Source organism: Equus przewalskii, chromosome 13 (genome assembly GCF_037783145.1).
Source record: "Equus przewalskii isolate Varuska chromosome 13, EquPr2, whole genome shotgun sequence".
NCBI lineage: Eukaryota > Metazoa > Chordata > Mammalia > Perissodactyla > Equidae > Equus > Equus przewalskii.
The window spans coordinates 58,777,171-58,797,370 of NC_091843.1; the positions used below are offsets into that span (position 1 = coordinate 58,777,171).

Sequence of the window (20,200 nt, forward strand, 5' to 3'; positions counted from 1 at the left end):
CAAACTGTTTCATTCTAGCCAAAAAAATAACCTTCTTGAATGGAGATGATCCACGTAATCATTGGGAAAACAAAACTATCCCATTCATCTCTTTTAGGATTACTTTCCAATAAAAATTTACGTGTTACATTTAATAATTATTTATCAACATTAGTATGGTATGCTAATAATATACTGTTAATAATTGTAATGATAACTTAGTTTAGAAGAAATTTTAACATGTAGAGCTTTTTCGTCATGGGAAATAAAACTTATTTTATGTTACTTCTATTTTTTGTCACAGAGAAGTAAGGTAGAGTGAATAAAAACTTTCAAGCATAAACATATTACTTTGGAATAAATTCTTGCAGAGGAGGAGGAATTGAAATGCAGCTACAAGGAGAAAAAAGAACACTGAAATTTCCAACTGCTAAACTCATTTCATGTATTTTTAAAATGGATGACTGTAGATATTAAATTTCTGTGGTATTTTATTACATTGGATACATCTAAGAGAGTCATGAAACAGTTCCATTTAACACTGTCAATATTTACTATATGCTGCAAATGACATCCTTTGGTACTATTTAAACTTGTGATGAAAATGTTAGATATCATCTTAGAAATGTGCTGAGGTACATAGTTTTTCAAATTCTTTTTTTTTTTTTTTTTTTTGCTGAGGAAGATTCACCCTGAGCTAACATCCACTGCCAATCTTCCTCTTTTTGTATGTGAGCTGCCACCACAGCATGACCACTGACAGATGAGTAGTGTAGGTCCACACCTGGGAACAGAACCTAGGCCTCTGAAGCAGAATCTGCCGAATTTAACCCTTAGGCCACTGGGCTGGCCCTCAAATTCTTTTAGTGAGTACTTGCGTAGGAAAATTTAAAGAACACTCAGTTAAGCTCTCTTAGCTATGAACTCAAATGTGCCAGCAGAAAAAAAGGAAAATTTTCCCAATTTTGCCTTAGCTAAATAAGCCCTTTTAAAGCTATCTTTATGTATAATTATATGTACTTTGTATTTGTGTATACTTTATGTACTATTATAATTGCATCAAATTAAAACTTGTAAAGCAGTGGTCTAGCAGACTCCTCTGAAACAGAACCAACTCTGGGTCAAGTATGGAACTGTCCACTTTCCCTAGACCAAGTGAGCGTAAATTGTTCGAGAGAAGATGACTGGGGAAGGTTTTCTGTGTGTTGCTCTAAATGGCGTGGCCCTGTGGAGAATTGGGGGCAGTACAAGAGAACTACCAGGATAGGGTGTGACCCTTCACTCAACTCTCTTCCCTCAATCTGTGTCCTCATCACAGGAGGAAAAACTTGGTATCTAAGTGATGTGCCACACCTCTTGATCCCAGCCAACCATTCCCAGATAGGCATTGCCATTGGGCCTAAGATGGCTGAAAGGAACTATGGGCGTCCCTCTGGTGTTATCATATCTGGCAGCCCCTCCAGCACACACAGATGTAGACTACAGGTTCTTCAGATAGTAGAGCCTTTTCATTCTACTCTGAGGATCTAAGAGAGTGAGCAAATGCCTTCCCAGGCTCAGAAGTGCCTTTCTTGTTTAAGCTGGCATTCTGACCCACAAGGAAGGATGTCTCTGCCCACCTCTGTCTCAGAGTGTATAGCTCTGGCAGATGGGCAGAGGATGAAGTGCCTTCATTGCCATCTGACTCACACTCCCAAGTTGATCATTTTGGTAACGAGGAAAGCAGAGGGATCCAGGAGAGTGCTGGATCAGGGAAGGAGAAATTGGAAGCAGACCAACCAGGGAAGGGATCTTTCATGCAGAAACATATTTCCCTAGCATCTTTCTCATCCACACCCATTCTTCATAATCTACCCTCCAGCTTTTTAGCAGAATGCCTTGTTTGATCTTGCAGTTGACATGTAGTAAAATCATTGTCTTAAAAATCTGTGTATTTGTGGTAAAGAGGTAACCGTACTTAAATACCACCCTTGGGACTTTTGAATGCAGAAACTCTTAAGAAAAGCAGGGATCTGGCTGTCTTTTTGGGATGAGTGGGCCAATGTCAGGCATTTAAACTTTAAAGAATTAGCCATTGGAGGGGCTGGCCTGGTAGTGTAGTGCTCAAGTTTGCATGCTCCACTTCAGTGGCCTGGGGTTTGCGGGTTCAGATCCTGGGTGTGGACCTATCCACTGCTCATTAAGCCATGCTGTGGCAGCATTCCACATACAAATAGAGGAAAATTGGCACAGATGTTAGCTCAGGGCCAATCTTCCTCACCAAAAAAAAGAATTAGCCATTGGACTCAGAAACACCTCTATTTTCCAAATTGTGTGTTTTAAAGTTTAATTTTATTTTACATAATTTAATGCGTGTTCTGTCAAATATAAAACATTTCATGACAGGAAAAAATGTGCTAAATTATGTATGTTTCTGACAGTCACTCTTTCTGAAGGGAAGGCATGGGTCATTTAGGATGAGGGCACTCAAACGTGAACAGAGGCAAACCACACAAAAGCCTGGTAGTGGTCTGATGCACACAGGCCAGAAGCATTTGCATATAGGATGTTAAAAGATGAACAAAAAGAGACTGTGGAGCACTGGACACTGGCGTTACAGTGCTGTCTAAACTATAGGGAATTGTGGGCCTTCATTAAGCGTCTAACAGTCCAGAAACAAAACTAATTCCAGCTCATGAGCTGGATTTGGTTCTTTAATAAACTATAGCAGTCCCCTGATAATGTGATGGTCACATTTCTTCCAAATGTGACCAGCCTCTTGAAATGTAGAGGGCTTTGTCTTCTTAATGTGAACAATACACAAAATGAATTGGATGCTCCTGATTAATTCTAAGTGGTCTTGTTAAAGTTAATATATTACTTTATCTAAAATAAAATGCAGATTTACTTAGGAGCTTTGATGAGTATGTCAGTAACTGATCTTTGCTGTAGATAATCTGTGGCGATCATTTACAGGAGTAGTGTGCTGTAGCAGAAGGCTGCTTTTAAAGCTCCGAGTAGCCCAGTCCTGTAGGCTGTGTCTGCATGTCCTCTTGTCCTGCATTCCCATACAACCATGTCCAGATTGTTTTTGTCTTAGTTTTGACACTTTTTAAACACAACATCATTGTCCTGAATTTTCTCTTCTAGTGGAAAAAATAGTAGGAAAAAATACCTGCTTTATAATAATAGACCTTCCTTGAGTGCCTACCATATATAAAACACTGTCCTGGCAGTCATGGGGAGAGGAGCACAGTGATGTATTCTTCATTTTATTAAGATGTTGAGGCATTATTATAAAATAAGGCCTGAGGATATAATGTACAGCATGATGACTATAGTTAATAATATTGTATTGTACATTTGAAAGTTGCTAAGGAATAAATCTTAAAAGTTCTCATCACAAAATTTTTTTTTTAAAGATTTTATTTTTTTCCCTTTTTCTCCCCAAAGCCCCCTGTACATAGTTGTATATTCTTAGTTGTGGGTCCTTCTAGTTGTGGCATGTGGGATGCCGCCTCAGCGTGGTTTGATGAGCAGTGCCATGTCCGCGCCCAGGATTCGAACCAACGAAACACTGGGCCGCCTGCAGCAGAGCGCGAGAACTTAACCACTCGGCCACAGGGCCAGCCCCACAAAAAAATTTTTTGTAGCTGTGTATGATGACGGATGTTAACTAGACTTATCGTGGTGATCATTTCACAACATATACAAATATCAAATCATTACGTTATATACCTGAAACTAATATAATGTTATATGTTAATTATACCTCAATAAAAAAAGATTTTGAGGCCTTATTAACTTATTAATAATTTAAAAATTACTAATTTTATTGTGTATATTATAAATATTTTATGAAATGTATACATGATAATTCCTGTTTCTAGGTATTTAAGATGGAAAACAACTGTTTGGCTTTATCTAAAAGAAAGAGTTGCCCCAAATGGAATGATTTGTATAGTGTAGGAAAATTGCCTTCAGTGTTTTATTTCTTGAAGTGGGTAGTGGTTAAATAGCTGTTCACTTTATAATATTTGTTAAACTGTTCATATGTTATATATTATATTCTTTTTTGGTGGTCTGTTTTAAATTACAATGAAAAAGGAGTGGGGAAAAGATTTCTCCAACCTTAAAATATCTCTTGGAGCAGTGCCTGAAATTCCATTGTTATCAGTTAATTATTTAGTTAATGTTTGACTACTCTTTTTCCTCTTTAAGATGAAACTATTCTGTGGCAAATAATACACGAAGACGTGAGCCTTTTAGTGTGATGGGTTTGTCAGATCATCTCTTCTCTGTAGCCCAAGAATCCGAGCAAATGTAGAAAGGATGATTCTGGAAGTTAATATGATGGTGGGAGGAAGAGTTTGGAAGAGGAAAATGGTTAATAATGCATGTCATCAAAATGGAGTTAGTAAACCTAAATAACGCATAGCCTATCTTTCTCACGTTTGCAGATTTCAATAACCAGCACATAACCTAGCTTTACTGAATTGCATAGCTTTCTTCTCAAATGGTAGTATGATAAAGTTCTGACTAATTTGACCTAATTAGGACGATGGTTAAAATGTAATGTTTTGAAAGTATAGTTATTGCTTTTAAGTGAAACTTTAGTAACATAAAGAAAGCTAATCAGTATTGCCTAAGTAGGGCTTTTTAAGAACTCTACATCCGTGAATAGACAACAGTAATTTATAGTGTATAAATATTATATGAATGGATACTTCAGGGGGGCTCCCAGTAAGTTAATGCTTTTAGGTAGTTTCCCCCGCAGTATGTTTTCCTAGTAAGACGTTTAAACCCCATGCTTGTCCAGTTCACATAGAAAAGGGGAATACATATAAGCAGATTTTTAGTTAGTAGTTCACCATTCTGAGTATAGAAGGTCCATGAATTAGATTGTGTTACTGACACCGCCTTATCTCATTTGTGCTGCGTTGATGAGAGTTTTCTGACTCTTGTTGCAGTAAAATGGTCCTGACAGTTGACCAGTTTATTTTGAAGAAGCCTGGCTGCATTGTGTGTGAGTGTTGGAGAGAGAGCATGGACGTGATATCTTTCCTTCAAGTCTTTCGGAAAACCATCCATCTGGTGTTTCATCTTTAAAAATTATGATTTAGGGGGCTGGCCCCGTGGCCGAGTGGTTAAGTTCACGCGCTCCGCTGCAGGCAGCCCAGTGTTTCGTTGGTTCGAATCCTGGGCGCGGACATGGCACTGCTCATCAAACCACGCTGAGGCAGCGTCCCACATGCCACAACTAGAAGGACCCACAACGAAGAATATACAACTATGTACCGGGGGGCTTTGGGGAGAAAAAGGAAAAAAATAAAATCTTTAAAAAAAAAAAATTATGATTTGGATATTGTGAATAACCAAATATTAGCTTAAGAAAATATATACGCATTGTTTGAAATTTTTCTATTTTAAAATATTCCTCAGCTTTTTGTCTACCTGTTCATTAATTTTTTAGAAGATTCGGATGGAAAGAAACTAGGTGAAAGTAATTAAGCAACCTCACTTTTCCCAAGGGGATCAGTTGTTAGACCAGGAAAAAACTAGTCAGTCTAAAGAGAGGACTGGAGCAAACCGAGGCTTATTCTTAAACTAGTTGCACAGGGCTTTGGGTAACGTGACGTTCCCCCTTACTCACGCTTCTTCAGTTGGTGTTCTTGGCACTGCGTATTGGTCCCTCTGCTGTGCCTCCTTTTCCCCAGAGCCGGGGAAAACAGCCCTAGGTACATGAAGTTAGTAATACCTGCTGAGAACAATACTACATTTCTAAAAAGTTCATTAGGAACAACTAAAAATATTAATGTTGGGGCATACCTACTGTTTGGAGCACAAATGAATGAATCCTTCCTGCCACTACCCCAGGGCCATACCACATAGAATCCTACATTTGAGAAGCAGCTCCATCCCAAATCTCTGCCTGCAATTTTGGTAATCTGCCCTTGTGATTTTTATTAACCGTTACAGCAAAATAGACAGTGACTGGCCACTGCCGATGTCTGATAGCACACGGGGTAGTTCAAGGGAGTTGGTTGTGTTCCATTTATCATACCTGATGAAATTGCCCGTAGGCCCCAATGTTATTCTTTCCTAATGCCTGGATTCTGAATGATGCTGCAACGTGAGCTTACTTTTAATGTGTATCTCTCTTTGGGTTTGTCTTTCCATTTCAGGATTCCAAAATAAGAGCAAAATTCTTATATTAAATCCCTGTTGAATTCCTTATAATAATAGCATTTGAAACTCTTATTTGGAACCACTTATTTGGATATTCTTTTCACTTATCTTCAAAGAGTCTGTCTCTCCCAGTGGACCCCTAATAGAGACTGACTTTGAACTTTTTGAGGGTGGGACGCAGATGACACGTGGAAGGCCGTGGGTTGTGGTGGTTTAGAGCTAAGTCTCTGGAGCCAGACAGCGGGGTTTCAGAGATGATCCCCCCACTCCCGAGCCATGGGACCTTGGAAAGGCCTGTTTTTCTTCTCTTTAAGAAATGGGGATAATGTTAGTATCTACCTTATAGGGTTATTTTGAGGATTATATGAGTAAATAGACGTGAAGTGCTTGAGACAGCACCCAACACATGGTAAGTGCTCAATAAATATTAGCTCTCATTAGTATTACAAATTCATCTTGTGACTCAAAAACTTCAGTGGTTAGTGGTGGTTACACCTTGGATTGAAGGACCTGAATTGTGGACATACCCCAGCAAGATGCCTCTCTGAGAAAGACACATAACTGAACAAGGACTTCGAGCATCCCATTGCTAGCTTCCCCTGTACCTCCCAGAGTGAGGTGCAGCCCACTTGAGAAGAGTTGTCGTGGGCACCCACACATCTCACTCCCACAGGCTTATCGACTTCTGTCCTGAGAATGGGATCCAGACTTCCTGGATGGGCCCAGCCGCTTCACTGATCTCTGTTTGGATCGTGATTTCCAACGTTGTGTCTGCTGGGGGCTCCCTCTGCTGGTCCATCTAGAATGTATGCAAATCTGTGGAATAATAGCTTGTAAAAAGTCAGTTTTAGACTTTTAGGAATGTTTGCATAAAAAACATATTTGGAAACTTTTTTTTGGATGTGAGTGATGCAAATCACATCTATATTATTCTTTTTTCCATTTGCATTATGAGTTGGAATATTTTCAGGTGTGAAATTTTTTTTTTTGGTTTGATTTGGAATGGGGGCTAGCAGGGCATGCCAGGAAACAGTAACTTCTTCACAATGTAGTTATCCAGGACTGATTATTATGTCTTACATTCCAATATATGGCACCAAATCCCTTAGATTCGTATTTTAACAGTCTAGAGTAAAAATGTCCATGATGTGGGAACTTAGTTAACTCTTAAAGTCTCAGAAGTCCCATTTTAATGTGATGTCATAGCCTAGACCCCTGTGGACATTGTAATGTTGAAGATTTAGTACGTGTCAGAAAATGGTACCTCAGATTTATTGGGTGATTCATTATTTATTAAGAATTATAATTTCTTAATAAAATGTGCCATGATGTCCCTAAAATTGCATTTTAAAATAAAGTTTTTGCTCCTTTGTGTTTTTCTGATCACTGTCTCCTTTCTTCCATCTTTCCTTCCCCCTGTTTGTTCCTAGGATCAAACAGCATAAATCGGGTAACTGTGAATGTGGAAAATGGAGAAAATGAAGGAACAACTAAAATTATTGCACCTTCACCAATAAAAAGGTTAGTCAGTTAACTGAAAGAACACACCACTATATGCTGTCACCAAAATGCTTCTTCCTGTTGGCAAGGTTAAGAATCTTTTCACTTTGATTAATTAACTAATACTTTTGATCAAAATAGTCTGTGTGCCAAAGCATACTTTAAAATGCCAGTAAAATAGAAAACATCAGAACCTGCCTCTTTCATTTGAAGGAAATGCTTCTGTTGTCACAACGTGCTGAACTCTTAGATAGTCTGTGGTCTGCATTCGTGGTAGCAAAGTGAAAATTCCATGTGATTTTTAAAATGGCATGATATAATGGACTAATTCAGAGGGACCTGTGAAATAAAGTAGATGATATTCATGTTTAATGTACTGTGTTCATTACAGCGGTGCACTGAACTGTGCCCTGGAAAGAGGGTTTGAAGCATTTAGAGGCACATGGCTTTAGAAGTCAGTGATTGCATATGTATGAAGAGTTGTCATGGTCCTCTGCATCAATTTTCCCAGCAGCATTCCCCAGCGGAAAGACCTTCTTTTAATATGTTGCATGGATTGTTTCCCTGAAAGATCAGCCTTGTTCTCTGTTAAGACGCTGTTTCAGCATCATTTTTTCCTATCTCCAATTATGTTCGCAGAAAAGCATTTTAGACATACAACGAGCAGCTTTCATCCACTCACTTTCTCTCTGGACATAGTTCCATGCACATCATGGAGAAGTCCAAGCAGTCAGAAATACGTGACCTTGAAAGACTTCTTAGATCATCTATTGCATCTCTTGTTAGTAAATAATGGTGTCTTCATTTGCCAGGATTGTGGCTACTTGGAAGAGTATAGTTTATAATTTCCCAGCGAGATAATTCTAAGATACGGAGATTCGCAGAGTTGCAATGTTTTCCCCAGGGTTTTGCCTACATTTTCTTTTGTTTAGGTCTAGGATACACCCTTTACAGATTCTCTTTTTGGAATGACAAGTTCTTTGCCTCTGCGTACACTTTAGTTGACTCTGCTTCCCTTAGCCAGCCTCACAGCTGTGGATAGAGTCAGCTTAATCTGTATGTACAGGGCATGCTTATGGTAAGTCTAACATAAGAACAGTAATCTTCCGTGAAATTCAGATCCCAAGCCTTTTTAAAATGTACAGAATGAGTTCAATCCCCTTTGCAACTGCATTCTTGACGATAGGATTGATACCTGAAGGGCCGCCAAATTTTCCACTCAGGCTCGAGATGAGAAATAGCTTCGGGAGTGAATACAATTAATTTGCCACCCAGGATTTCATTATTCTTTAACTTTCGCCTGCTCTCCCAATGCCCCTTTCATCTCCCCATTGCATTTCTCAGTCTCCCTTTTCTGTTTTTGATTTTTCTTTCTAATTTATTAAACACACACACACTTTCTACTATTGTGTTAAATATTTAGATATTTATTACTTTACCTCATTTCGAAAGTAGGCTTTTTCTTTGGGAATTTGATCTTCAAAAGTTTTTTTAACCTTTATAAAAATAATGAATTGTTGATATATAAAACCTACTTACTATATACTAATGCTCTGAGTTATGTGCCTTGGCAAGTACATGATTTTTTAGGCTTATATTAATTCCTGTGTGGATGTAGTATGCTAGAGTACAAATTTCTTTTCTTTTTTTGAAATGACTTTGTCATTTTTTTCTCTCTTTTTTGTTGGCTGTTATAAAGGACCCTCCTATGACCATGTTTGAGGACAGTTGTATAAAGGATTCCTCAAAAAGCCAGGGTTAAAAGTGGATTAGGAGTTAAGTAGCTCTATCTTCCTCTGAGGCTGAGACTCCCAGGGAAGTGAGGGAGAGGTGAACCTCCCACCCCCACTGGTGACTGAACACTTCTGATGAGTGCCTTCTTCTGTGTTTCCAAAACAATTTGTTGGTGTTGAATAACAACTCAGTTATATTTACATTCTTAGGACAGAAAGATGATACTAGGTCAGGAAATAGCATTTGAAAGTCATTCTGATTTGGAAGGATGAAGCCAAGATATGGCGGAAACTGGGGGCAGCGGAAGGTCGGTTTGGGTAGCCTGAACCTGCCCAGAGCCAACCAGCCTGCACAGAGTGAGACCCAAGTCCAGACCCAGGGGGTTTCTGACCACTGCTCAAAAGAGGCAGCCAGCCTCACGAGCTCAGATACCCCAACTTTGCTTCCTCATTAGCTTCTTTTCATGGCTTAACAGCTGTCCTTGCTTCGTTTCCTTCAGGTGGATGCTCTTAAAAGTTTCTTAACAATGGATGACTTGGCTTCTGTTGACTTAAAACAGTAAAACTAGAAAGAAAGAAGGGGGGAAAAAAGACCCCAGAGTACTTGCTGGTGACATGTATTTTTTTAGGCAGCCATTCGTATTCTTTTTGGAATGAGTCATGGGTATAAATAAAAACACACCCATATTTTTAAACATTTGTTAAATAATTTTACTGAAGAAATAAGTGTGTGAGTTCCTTTTATTTCCTAGTTAATTTATTTTCCATACCTTTGTTTTTTTTAATTAAAGCTTTAAGAAAGCAAAGAATGAAAACAGCCCTGATACCCAAAGAAGCAAATCTCACGCACCGTGGGAAGAAAATGGCCCCCAGAGGTAAAGGGAATTATTGTTTAGGCAAAGGACAACAGTAAAAAAGGGGTTAGCAATTGCAGCTTATTAAATAATGGCATCCACCTGCTGCGTGGCTGGTCATGACTAGCTGTGGACAAGGCGATCAGATTCCTAAATCAGTGTGACTGGGAATTTCCGAAATAGAAGTCGGCAGAGTGTGTCCTAACATGAAACTGTCTCTTGGAGAGACAGAAGGGAAAACTAGTGTCTATTAAGAAACTGCCTGGAAGGTCATTAGGATGGTTTGGAGTAAGATGACATATTTCTGAAAACTCTAAATCACATATTAGTGATAATTTCCCCCATTTCGTAGTTCTTGTAAAAACTTTAGTTGAAAACGATGAGTGATGAATGGTGATTTCAGAAGACCTGTATTCCTAAAAATATTGATATATGTTTAGCTTCTTTCTGTTTACAACTACCAAACCTGTGACAGACCTGCATTATAACTCACCAGCTCTATAGTTATGGTAGTTTCAGGTATGACAACCCAGAGGTTCAAATTCTAGCTCTGCCACTTCCTAGCTACTTTACTTGGGCCACTTAAACATTCTGTATTTCCAATTTTCTTTTCTGTTAAATGGGCCTAATAATTGTACCTCAGTGCTTAGGGTTGATATGAAGATTAGCTAAGATAAGGAATAGAAAGCCTTTAGCTTAGTCAGCACCTGGCATGTGGTAAATTTGTCACAAATGCAAATTGTTGTTATTGCCATCATTCAAGTCTGTTCATTACTTACGATTGAAGTCCAGTGAGACAAATCCATTCCGGCAAAATAATGACTTTTATGATTTCATTTACCAGATCTTACTCTCTTTTCTTTCAATAATCTTGTCTGCAAAGAGAATCACGTGCCCACGATCCAGTATTCCCCCGAAAGTACCACCTGTGCAGTTATGACACTTCCCTAGGTCCCGGTTAGGGTGTTGCCCCCGCAGGCCCTCTGTGGGCACTGTTGACCCTTCCTCTTCCACTCCAGTGGACTCTACAACTCTCCCAATGACCGCACGAAATCCCCAAAATTCCCCTACACGCGCCGCCGGAACCCCTCCTGTGGGAGCGACAATGACTCTGTGCAGCCAACGAGGAGAAGGTAAGCTGAACACAGCCCCTCAGTTTTTAATTTTCAGTGGAACCTCTGCATCCCAGTTACATTTTTATCACAGGTTCTTCTCATAATATCTTGACTATTCGTCTCCCCAAGAAAACAGCGTATGTATTTGAGATAAAATAAGCTAGAGATCCTGAAGCATTTCTTCTAAACGGCCAGGGTTTCAGAGAACAATTTCATAAAATATTGACAGGAACTTGCTTTCTGTATTGTAATTAAGGCTGATAAGTTAAAAAATATGTTATGTGTTTAATATATTTTAACCATATATATTATATAGTATGTGTAATATATTACATAGTGTATATAATATTATATTAATAATACATGTTGATGTATAAAAGATATTAAATGTTTCTACCTGACAAGACAAAATTACTTTTATAGATAAATCTTCTTAGCTGAGGCTGAGTGCTCTGCTCTCCAGACTGATATTGTTGCATAAACTTGAGTAAAACCCATTGCAGAGCACAGAGAGTGAATCCTGTTATATTTTCTCCAGCAGGTCAGATTGTTTGTGTGATTATATTTGATGTACTTACTTAAAAAAAAAAAGTCCATATCTAGAAATTTTGGATTTTCTCTGAAAAGCGGGCTGGGTAATGTGGCAGATTCAAGAGAGGAAGACCTAGAAATGACTTACCAATGAGATTCATTTCATTCCTACATATGGGGACTGTGTTTTACTCTGGGTACCTACATAAGTGGTATTTTAAAGTTGACTTTTATAACTATGAGAAGTCCAGGTCATGTTCTCAGATAGCCATCAACATTCTTTTTATACACTGTGGATTTAGAAGCAGAAGCCCTTCTCTCTTCTCTGCCCTTCTTTGCGCTTGCTGGTCCATCCCTCTTTGATTTCTTCTACTTCTGCCAGTTTCCCAGAGTCTTATTCCCCAGCTGTCTCAACCCAGGTCCAACTTCACTGAAATCTTTTGATGGTTAAGAAGAGAAAGGTCTATGTCTCCTGACCTAGTAGGACTGAAAAGGCGAGCTAAAGGATGACCAGCAGTGATTAGATAGGATAATGGAATAGTAGTTGACATATATCATGGTCCGAGTACTGAGCAAATTGCTTACTCTATGTTATTTCATTTGATCCTTATAATAGCCCTATAGAAATTGGCATTTGTATCATTCAGTCACTAGCCATTTCCAGCAGAGAGGGATTAATGCAAGGTATTGGTGCACAGTATGACTAGGATTGAAGGAACAAAGGCAGAGAGTGGGGCAACTCTGAGATCTGGATGCTGTACTGCCCCTGGGCTGGAGGAATAAAAGAAAGGAAGGGGTGTTACCCAGAGATCCTGAAGCTGCTTCTGCCTTTGAGGTGGCCCTCGTGAGCCTGTGCTTGCTCCTGACATTGCTGTGGGCACCACCACTGTTGGACCTACTCTTGCTGCCACTACTGGAGGTACCACCACTGTAGCTAATGCTGTGGCACCCCCACTTCTCAGGAGTGCAAGAGTGGATGCCTCAGGTACTGCCAGAAGCAGAATCACTTCCGCTTTTCTCCTCCCATCAGATCTCTCCTGATTGCTTCCATAAGTGGAACCCAGCTGGTGAAGGAGTCCAGGAAAATGTAATTTTCAGACTTCCAGTCTTGGCAATACAGGAGAGACTATAGATGGGTCAGGATGGGGCTGAGTACCAATGGAAAAATACCTGGCCCAGCATTATCATCTCACTTTTACACTTGAGAAAACTGAGGCTTGGGGATGACAGTAACTGTCCTTTATGACACATCTGGGATTTGGATCCAGGTCTGTACATCTGAAAAAGGCAGGGATGATGAACTGTCATTTAGATAAGGCAAGGAGAATGATTTCCTGCCCTCCTTCCCTACCAACAATTGGTTCGACTTGGACAACATTTAAAACCAAGGCAACACCACTGGGAAACACTTTAAAGTGCATTTGTGTGTATATGTATGTTGAGAGGGTGTGGGTGGTGGGAATAACTAAATATATTAAGAATTTGGCACTGTATGATTATTATTAAATAGGTTTTTATAGTTTTTCATCTTTAATTATTAGTGTTCTTGGTTAGCATTCCCTAAATAAAATAATTACACATATTGAGCAGATGGTCCTTTTGTGTTAATATATTTGAAAATGCATTTATCAAGTTTTGCTAAAATATACCAAAATTTACATTATTTTTTTCCAAACTAATTGCTTGAAGTAGTTTGAAGCATATACATTCCCCAATCCAGACTTAATGACTTCTGTAATGAGATACATTTTCTGCTGGCTTCCTGTGTTTTACAGAGAAGTAATTGTGGTGAGTGGATACAGGATCCTTTCATTGGCACCATCCAGAGGAAAGTCTATTTTGATTTATAGGAAAGAGAATCTTTTTGTCTGAGCAGCCATAGAACCTTGTGTCTAGTTCTGTGTGTCACTTGAAAAGTCTCTTATTGGGCATGAGTGTTTTGAGGAGACTAGCCATTGCTGTGTGTTGGCATAGAAGAGCTAAAGCTTATTCTGTTTTCTTTCCACTATATATACCATATAAATGTCCCGTCCTTCTCAGTCTTGTTTTGTCGTCACACATATTTACCTTGCCCTGGAGTACCAATCCCTAGCTGGTTTAACTGACATTTAAAACCAAGATTTGTCATCAGTATGGAAGAATCTCAAGGACTTAAATTTAATAAGAGGAAAGTCTATTTTGCAATGGATGCCAGGATAACATGTTTTGCAAAAGATGTCAAAATTTCATATTTTTCCAGTTGTTTATCATTGGATAGATACAGCTATCAAATTCTGGCCGAGTCCAGAACACTGATTCTTAACCTTTTTGGGTGACAAAACTCTGAGAATCAGATGAAATATTGGATTCATTCCCTAGGGGAAAAATACGTAATTAAATACACATACAAATCATCATATAATTTTCCAGGTTCATGGGGACTCTAAAGCTGCTGGTTTAAACATTTCTGTTCCAGAAAAAGAAAGCCAGCGTACCTTCTGGCATTACAATTTATTTTCGCCCCTATTGATCTTTACACTCAAAAATGTTTACTGAGTGCCTGCTTCATGCCAGGCCCTGTGTTAAACAACACTAGACAAAGTCTCTACCCTTTGGGAACTTACAATCTCCGGAAGAAATATACGAATCACACAAATACATGTACAGTTACGACTTTGTGTGATGCACTGAAATAAGAATCACCAGGACATTACAGGCTTGAGAGGGACAACTCTGAGTTTGGTTTTTGATATGTTGAGTTTGTGGTGCCTTGGAGAAGTCCAAGTGCAGGATCCACATGGATTGTTGGAGATAAGTCAGGAGCTGGATTAGCTGTCTGGACTGAAATAAAATTTCTCAAAAATATTAACTGAAATCTGAACTAGAGATGAGGCTGTCTAGATAGCTAGTATAGAAATGCGAAGACAAAGCCAGTGACAGAGCTGTGACAAACTCCAGCATTTATTTAACTTGAGACAGAGAAATTGTATCCCTAGGAAAAATCAAGAGAGTGAATATTTGTTTACTAAATGGCTCCCTTCTCTCTTTATTACCAGAATGCTAGAAGCCAGGCTTATATCTCCCAGGAATGAGATTAGAGAATCTCGCTGTAGCAAATGGACAGATAGATACAAAGAGGAGACCTACAGATACCAATTTGGAAAAGATCCTCCAATGAAGTGGTTCAGACTAGCCCCATTAGTTTGCTCCACATTACAGTGAAGCTGTCAGTTAACATGCTCTGCACCATCCAGAGGGTTCCAGTCTTTTTAGTGCCTAATGCTTAAATATGAAGAGAGCGCTGTAGTCACCTTGGAGGATGGCCTCTGTGTGGAAAGACAGAGACCGAAACAATCAATTAGGAAAGAGTCTGTGTGTGTGTGTGTGTGTTGGGGTGGGGGGACTCACAGGAAATACACACAATATAAGAAACAAAAATTTCTAAAAAGTATAATTATTATTTTTAGAAAAATGAAAAATTTAATAGCAAGGGAAAGTGAATAAAAGTTCTTAGACTTGAAATTTGTGTGGCAGAATTTAAAATAATCAATGGAGGGTTTGAAAGATGAAGTTAAGGATGTCTTTCCCAAAGTAGAACAAAAATAAAATGAAACAAATATATGGAAATATGAATAAAAAGGATCAAACCTGGATATCAAACATTCAGCTAATAAAATTTCTAAGAAAAAAGCCCACAGGGGCCGGCCCCATGGCTAAGTGGTTAAGTTTGTGCACTCTGCTTTGGCGGCCCAGGGTTTCACTGGTTTGGATCCTGGACATGGACATCACCACTCGTCAGGCCATGCTGAGGCGGCATCCCACATGCCACAACTAGAAGGACCCAAAACTAAAATATACAACTTTGTACTGGGGGGAGTTTGGGGAGAAAAAGCAGAAAAAAAAAAAAGAAAAGAAAAAAGCCCCCAGAAAATGTAGGAGAGGAAACTATGAAAGAAATATTGCAAGAAAATATCCCAGAACTTACTTTATAGATAGAGAGTACCCACAGAGTGTTTGGCATAACAGATTGAAAAACTAGATCCATAGCAAGATCCATTATCATTAAATTTCAAAAGATTCTAGATTAAGAGAGAATTTTTAAGACTTGGAAAACTTGGAAGGTGGGAGAGAAAAAAACGTCTGTTCACAAATGGTGACAAATCAGAATGGTGACATTGGAATACTTAACAGTGATATCAGAGAAAGGAGATAATGAAGCATTGCCTTCAAAATGTTGAAGGAAGATTTCTTTTTTTATTGGTGAGGAAGATTGGCCCTGAGCTAACATCTGCCAATCTTCCTCTTTTTGCTTGAGGAAGATTGTTGCTGAACTAACAACCATGCCAATTTTCCTCTGTTTTGTATGTGGATCACTGCCACAGCATGGCTTGGTGAGTGGTGTGTATGTCCCTGCCTGAGATCTGAACCTGTGAACCCTGGGCCACTGAAGCAGAGTGCACAAACTTAACCACTACACCATCAAGCTGACCCCAAAGGAAGATTATTTTTAGTTTAGGATTCCATGTATAGAATAAGGACATTTTAGAAATTCCAGGGGCTGGCCCCAAGACCAAGTGGTTAAGTTCACATACTCTGCTTTGGTGGCCTGGGGTTTGCCAGTTCGGATCCTGCGTGTGGACCTAGCACTGCTCATCAAGCCCTGCTGAGACGGCATCCCACATAGAAGAACTAGAAGGATCAACTAGAATCTACAGCTATGTACTGGGAGACTTTGGGGAGAAAAAAAGAAAAGGGGAAGTTTGGCAACAGATCTTAGCTCAGGGGCCAATCTTCCAAAAAAAAAAAAACCAAAAACACCACCACTGACCAGCTTAAACTAGTTAGAGAGAGAGAGAGAAATAAAAAAAAGAAATTCCAGCTCTGAAAAAAATATACCTGCCATGCAAATTTTCTCTGTTAACAACTGGAAGATATGTTCCACCAAAACCAAGACAAGAAGCCGTGAGACCTAGAAATATGGGACCCATCATGCAAAGAAGCAAAAGGAATTCCCTGGATCATGGTGAAGGGAATTCATCAAAGCAACATCTGTGTAGCAGTAGTAGAGAGCAAATGGTCCAGATGTGAGCAGGAGGGTGGAGAGAGCTCCAAGAGGGATGGAAATGGAAGTTTCAGATTACCTGAGTATTCGTCCATCTCAGGGGGGGTTTTGCAGCTCTCTCAGAGTTTGCGTGAAGAAATAATGATAAGCACAAGGAAGACTAAGCAACCGATAGGTACATAGAAAACTAGGCAATTATCATCTCTAAGAAAGTTGTAAAACCTGTACAAGAATGAAATTGTATTCCTTGAATGCTATATGGATCATCTGTGAAGAGTATTTATATAACTGTGTTTATACTAAATAGTTATCGAAAAATTTGGTGTAAGGACAGAGACATATCAATGTTACATTATTTGATATAAGAATATTGGGGAAATGGGGAACGTAAGTTATGATAGGGCATTAAAGAGTCACGTCTGCCCCAATCAGAGTACAAAGGCACTTCATAATCGAGGGTGAGGAAGTGGAGAAAAGGGACTTAGACGCCTCTCTTAGAAAGTTTGGCTTTGAAGGAGAGAGGAGAGACGAAGTAGATGAAGGGGGGTGTGGAGTCAAAGTCAGTGTCTGTTAGGAAGGACTTGACAATCTGAAAAACTGGTAAAAGAATTTTCCATTAGGACAAGTTGAATATATGTGAGAGATAGGAGGGTAGTTAATGAAAGTCATTGAGAAGATAAGAGGTGATGGGACCCATACAGCACAGGTGGAGGGACTGACCTTAGTTGTAAGGACAGATCTGTGAATGACAGAGGGAGATATTGGTAAGTCATATTTTTGGTAACAGGAAGATGAAAGAGTTGCCACCTGATGGCTCCTTTTTCCTTTGGAAGGAGAAAACAAAGTCATCTGCTGAAGCGGAGGTATGACGCATCAGAAGGTTGCAAGGTGAAAAGTGTTTGAAACTGCTTTGCAGAAACAGAGAAAGTACTTAGATCAGAGAAAGGTGGTATGATTGTTGGGCTGTGTTGGATCCATTTGAGGTTTATGAACATGGGTTTGTAGTGTAACATATACTCTTTTGTGTAACTCCCTCCAGCACTGCTCAGCCAGCTGTTGAAGTCTGGGCCAGAGAACCTGGATAGTTGGATGCACCCACGCTTGGGGTCTTGCCAAAAAGACTGAACAGAAAACAGGGACTTGAAGGAAGTTTTGAGTACTGGCCTGCATGTTATTGATATGATGGAAATCTAAGCTGAGTCAGTGAGGGAATGAAGAAAGGAGAAAAAAAGCTGATGGAAAGTAGAAAGGTCCATAGACCAGTAGTCCTGTTGAGGTCAAAGGAGGGTAGAGTGGAAGTGGTTGGATATGCAATAATGATAACAGCTAACATTTATTAAGAGCTTACAATGAGCCAGGTCCTACTCTGTGCATTTTAAATGTATTAATTCATTTTATCCCCATAACAACACTTTGTGGGAGGTTCTGTTAAAACCGAGGACTGAGAAGAGAAGTAATATGTTTAAATCACACAGCTCATCAGTGGAGGAGATGGGAGTCACGTTGTCTGGCTCCAGAGCCTGCACGTTTCACCAGGATGCCCCCTCAAAGCTGTGTGAAGGTGGATAGGATTGGTAAATAGGAAGGAGAGGAGACTGTGGTCAGAAAGCCAAGTGTTTGAAGGTGGTTACAGATGATAAAGTCCAAAGTGTGACCATGATGTGGGTCGCTGAGTTATTGTGAAGAGGTTATTAGAGAAAAGGTCAAGGGACTTGGAGGCCAGAGTGTTGGAAAGGGCATCCAAGTGAGAGCTGACATCAGTCAAGTATGGCAGAACTTGGCAGATTGCAGACCCAGGACCTGCAGGCTCACCCCATCATTGGATGAATGGAACGTAGCAGACATGTTGTGCATTGTTATTTATAGACTGTTTGCAGCCCCCACTGGGTTACTGGCTTCTTGAGCCCAGTTGGTGTTATGTTCTATTTCTGGGACCTATCGTAGGGCTGGGCATATATGTGTGATTTAAATGTTTGGTGAATCAATGTGTAACAGAAAGGAATTAACTGAAGTGCAGCTCATTTTGGTGGGCTTTTCTTAGCCAACTGATAATCTTCTATTTTCTTTTATATCTTCGTTTATTTGTTTTTTATAGGAAAGCCCATAATAGTGGTGAAGACTCGGATCTAAAGCAAAGGAGGAGGTAAAAAAATAAAAATGGAGGAGGGTCAGGGAGAGGGAGGATGGGTTGGCAGATTAGCACCACTCAGAGTTGAAGCAAGAGTGTGGAATTTTTTCTTTGTTGCTTTTATTAGTGGCTGCTTTAAGAGTATTAAATTTTTTTTTAACTTTCAAACATCCATTTTGGCTTCAGCTTGTCCTCAGTCTTCCATGCTGTAGCATCTTTAGCCATTTCTCTTTTTTTCTGCTCATTTGTATCTCAGAGGCGCTGCCTTGGTTATCTGTTGCTACGTTAAAACCATCCCAAAACTTGGTGGCTTAAAGCCACAATGACCATATATATCTTGTATACAGTGCTTCCCCCCATCCATGGGGGATATGTTACAAGACCCCCCAGTGGATGCCTGAAACTGTGGATAGTACTGAATCCTATCTATACTATGTTTTTTCCTATATATACATACCTATGATAAAGTTTTATTTATAAATTAGGCACAGTAAGAGATTAACAGCAATAACTAATAATAAAATCAAACAATTATAACAGTATACTGTAATAAAAGTTACCATAGATCTTAGCAACCTCAGTGTACTTTTTTTTCTTTCCTTATTAAGTCGAGGACATTCACCTTTTCACTTAGAGGAAGCACTTTTAGGCTTCTCTTTGTCATATCTGAATTGTCAGCGTCACTACTCTTACACATTATTAAGTAAAGTAAGGGTTACCTGAACTCAAGTGCCGCGATAGTAGATCTAATACCTGAGACGGCTACTAAGTGACTAACAGGCGGGTAGCGTGCGCAGCGTGGATATGCTGGACAAAAGGATGATTCCTGTCCCACCAGGACTGAGTGGGACAGCCCAAGATTTCATCCCACTACTCAGAATGGCACACAATTTAAAACTTATGAATTGTTTATTTCTGGGCTTTTTCATTTAATATTTTCAGACTTCAGTTGACCATGGGTAACTGAAACCCTGGATAAGGGGGGACTCCTGTCTGTCTGCTGGCTGAACAAGCCATTCTGTAGCTAGTCTTGCTGGTCCCCGTAGAGCTGCAGTTGGATGGCAGGCGAGGCTGGAATATTTGAGGCCTCTCTCTCTTATGTTTGGCGTCTCGGGAGAATGAGTAAGAGGCCTGGGGTCTCTCTTTCTCTC

General features: G+C 39.6%; 1 protein-coding gene across 5 annotated transcripts in view; it reads left to right on the forward strand.

Annotated features, from left to right (window-relative positions):
• EPB41L4A (erythrocyte membrane protein band 4.1 like 4A) overlaps nucleotides 1-20,200 on the forward strand; it is a 249,202-nt gene that overhangs the window by 194,936 nt on the left and 34,066 nt on the right. For 2 of the 5 annotated variants that reach the window (XM_070571296.1, XM_070571297.1), the window contains exons 13-16: nucleotides 7,578-7,668; nucleotides 10,172-10,255; nucleotides 11,254-11,367; nucleotides 19,017-19,064. In XM_070571296.1, coding sequence (XP_070427397.1) covers nucleotides 7,578-7,668; nucleotides 10,172-10,255; nucleotides 11,254-11,367; nucleotides 19,017-19,064 — 337 coding nt within the window. The remainder of the gene's footprint in view (nucleotides 1-7,577; nucleotides 7,669-10,171; nucleotides 10,256-11,253; nucleotides 11,368-19,016; nucleotides 19,065-20,200) is intronic. The other 3 variants (XM_070571299.1, XM_070571301.1, XM_070571298.1) reach the window with 2 other exon arrangements.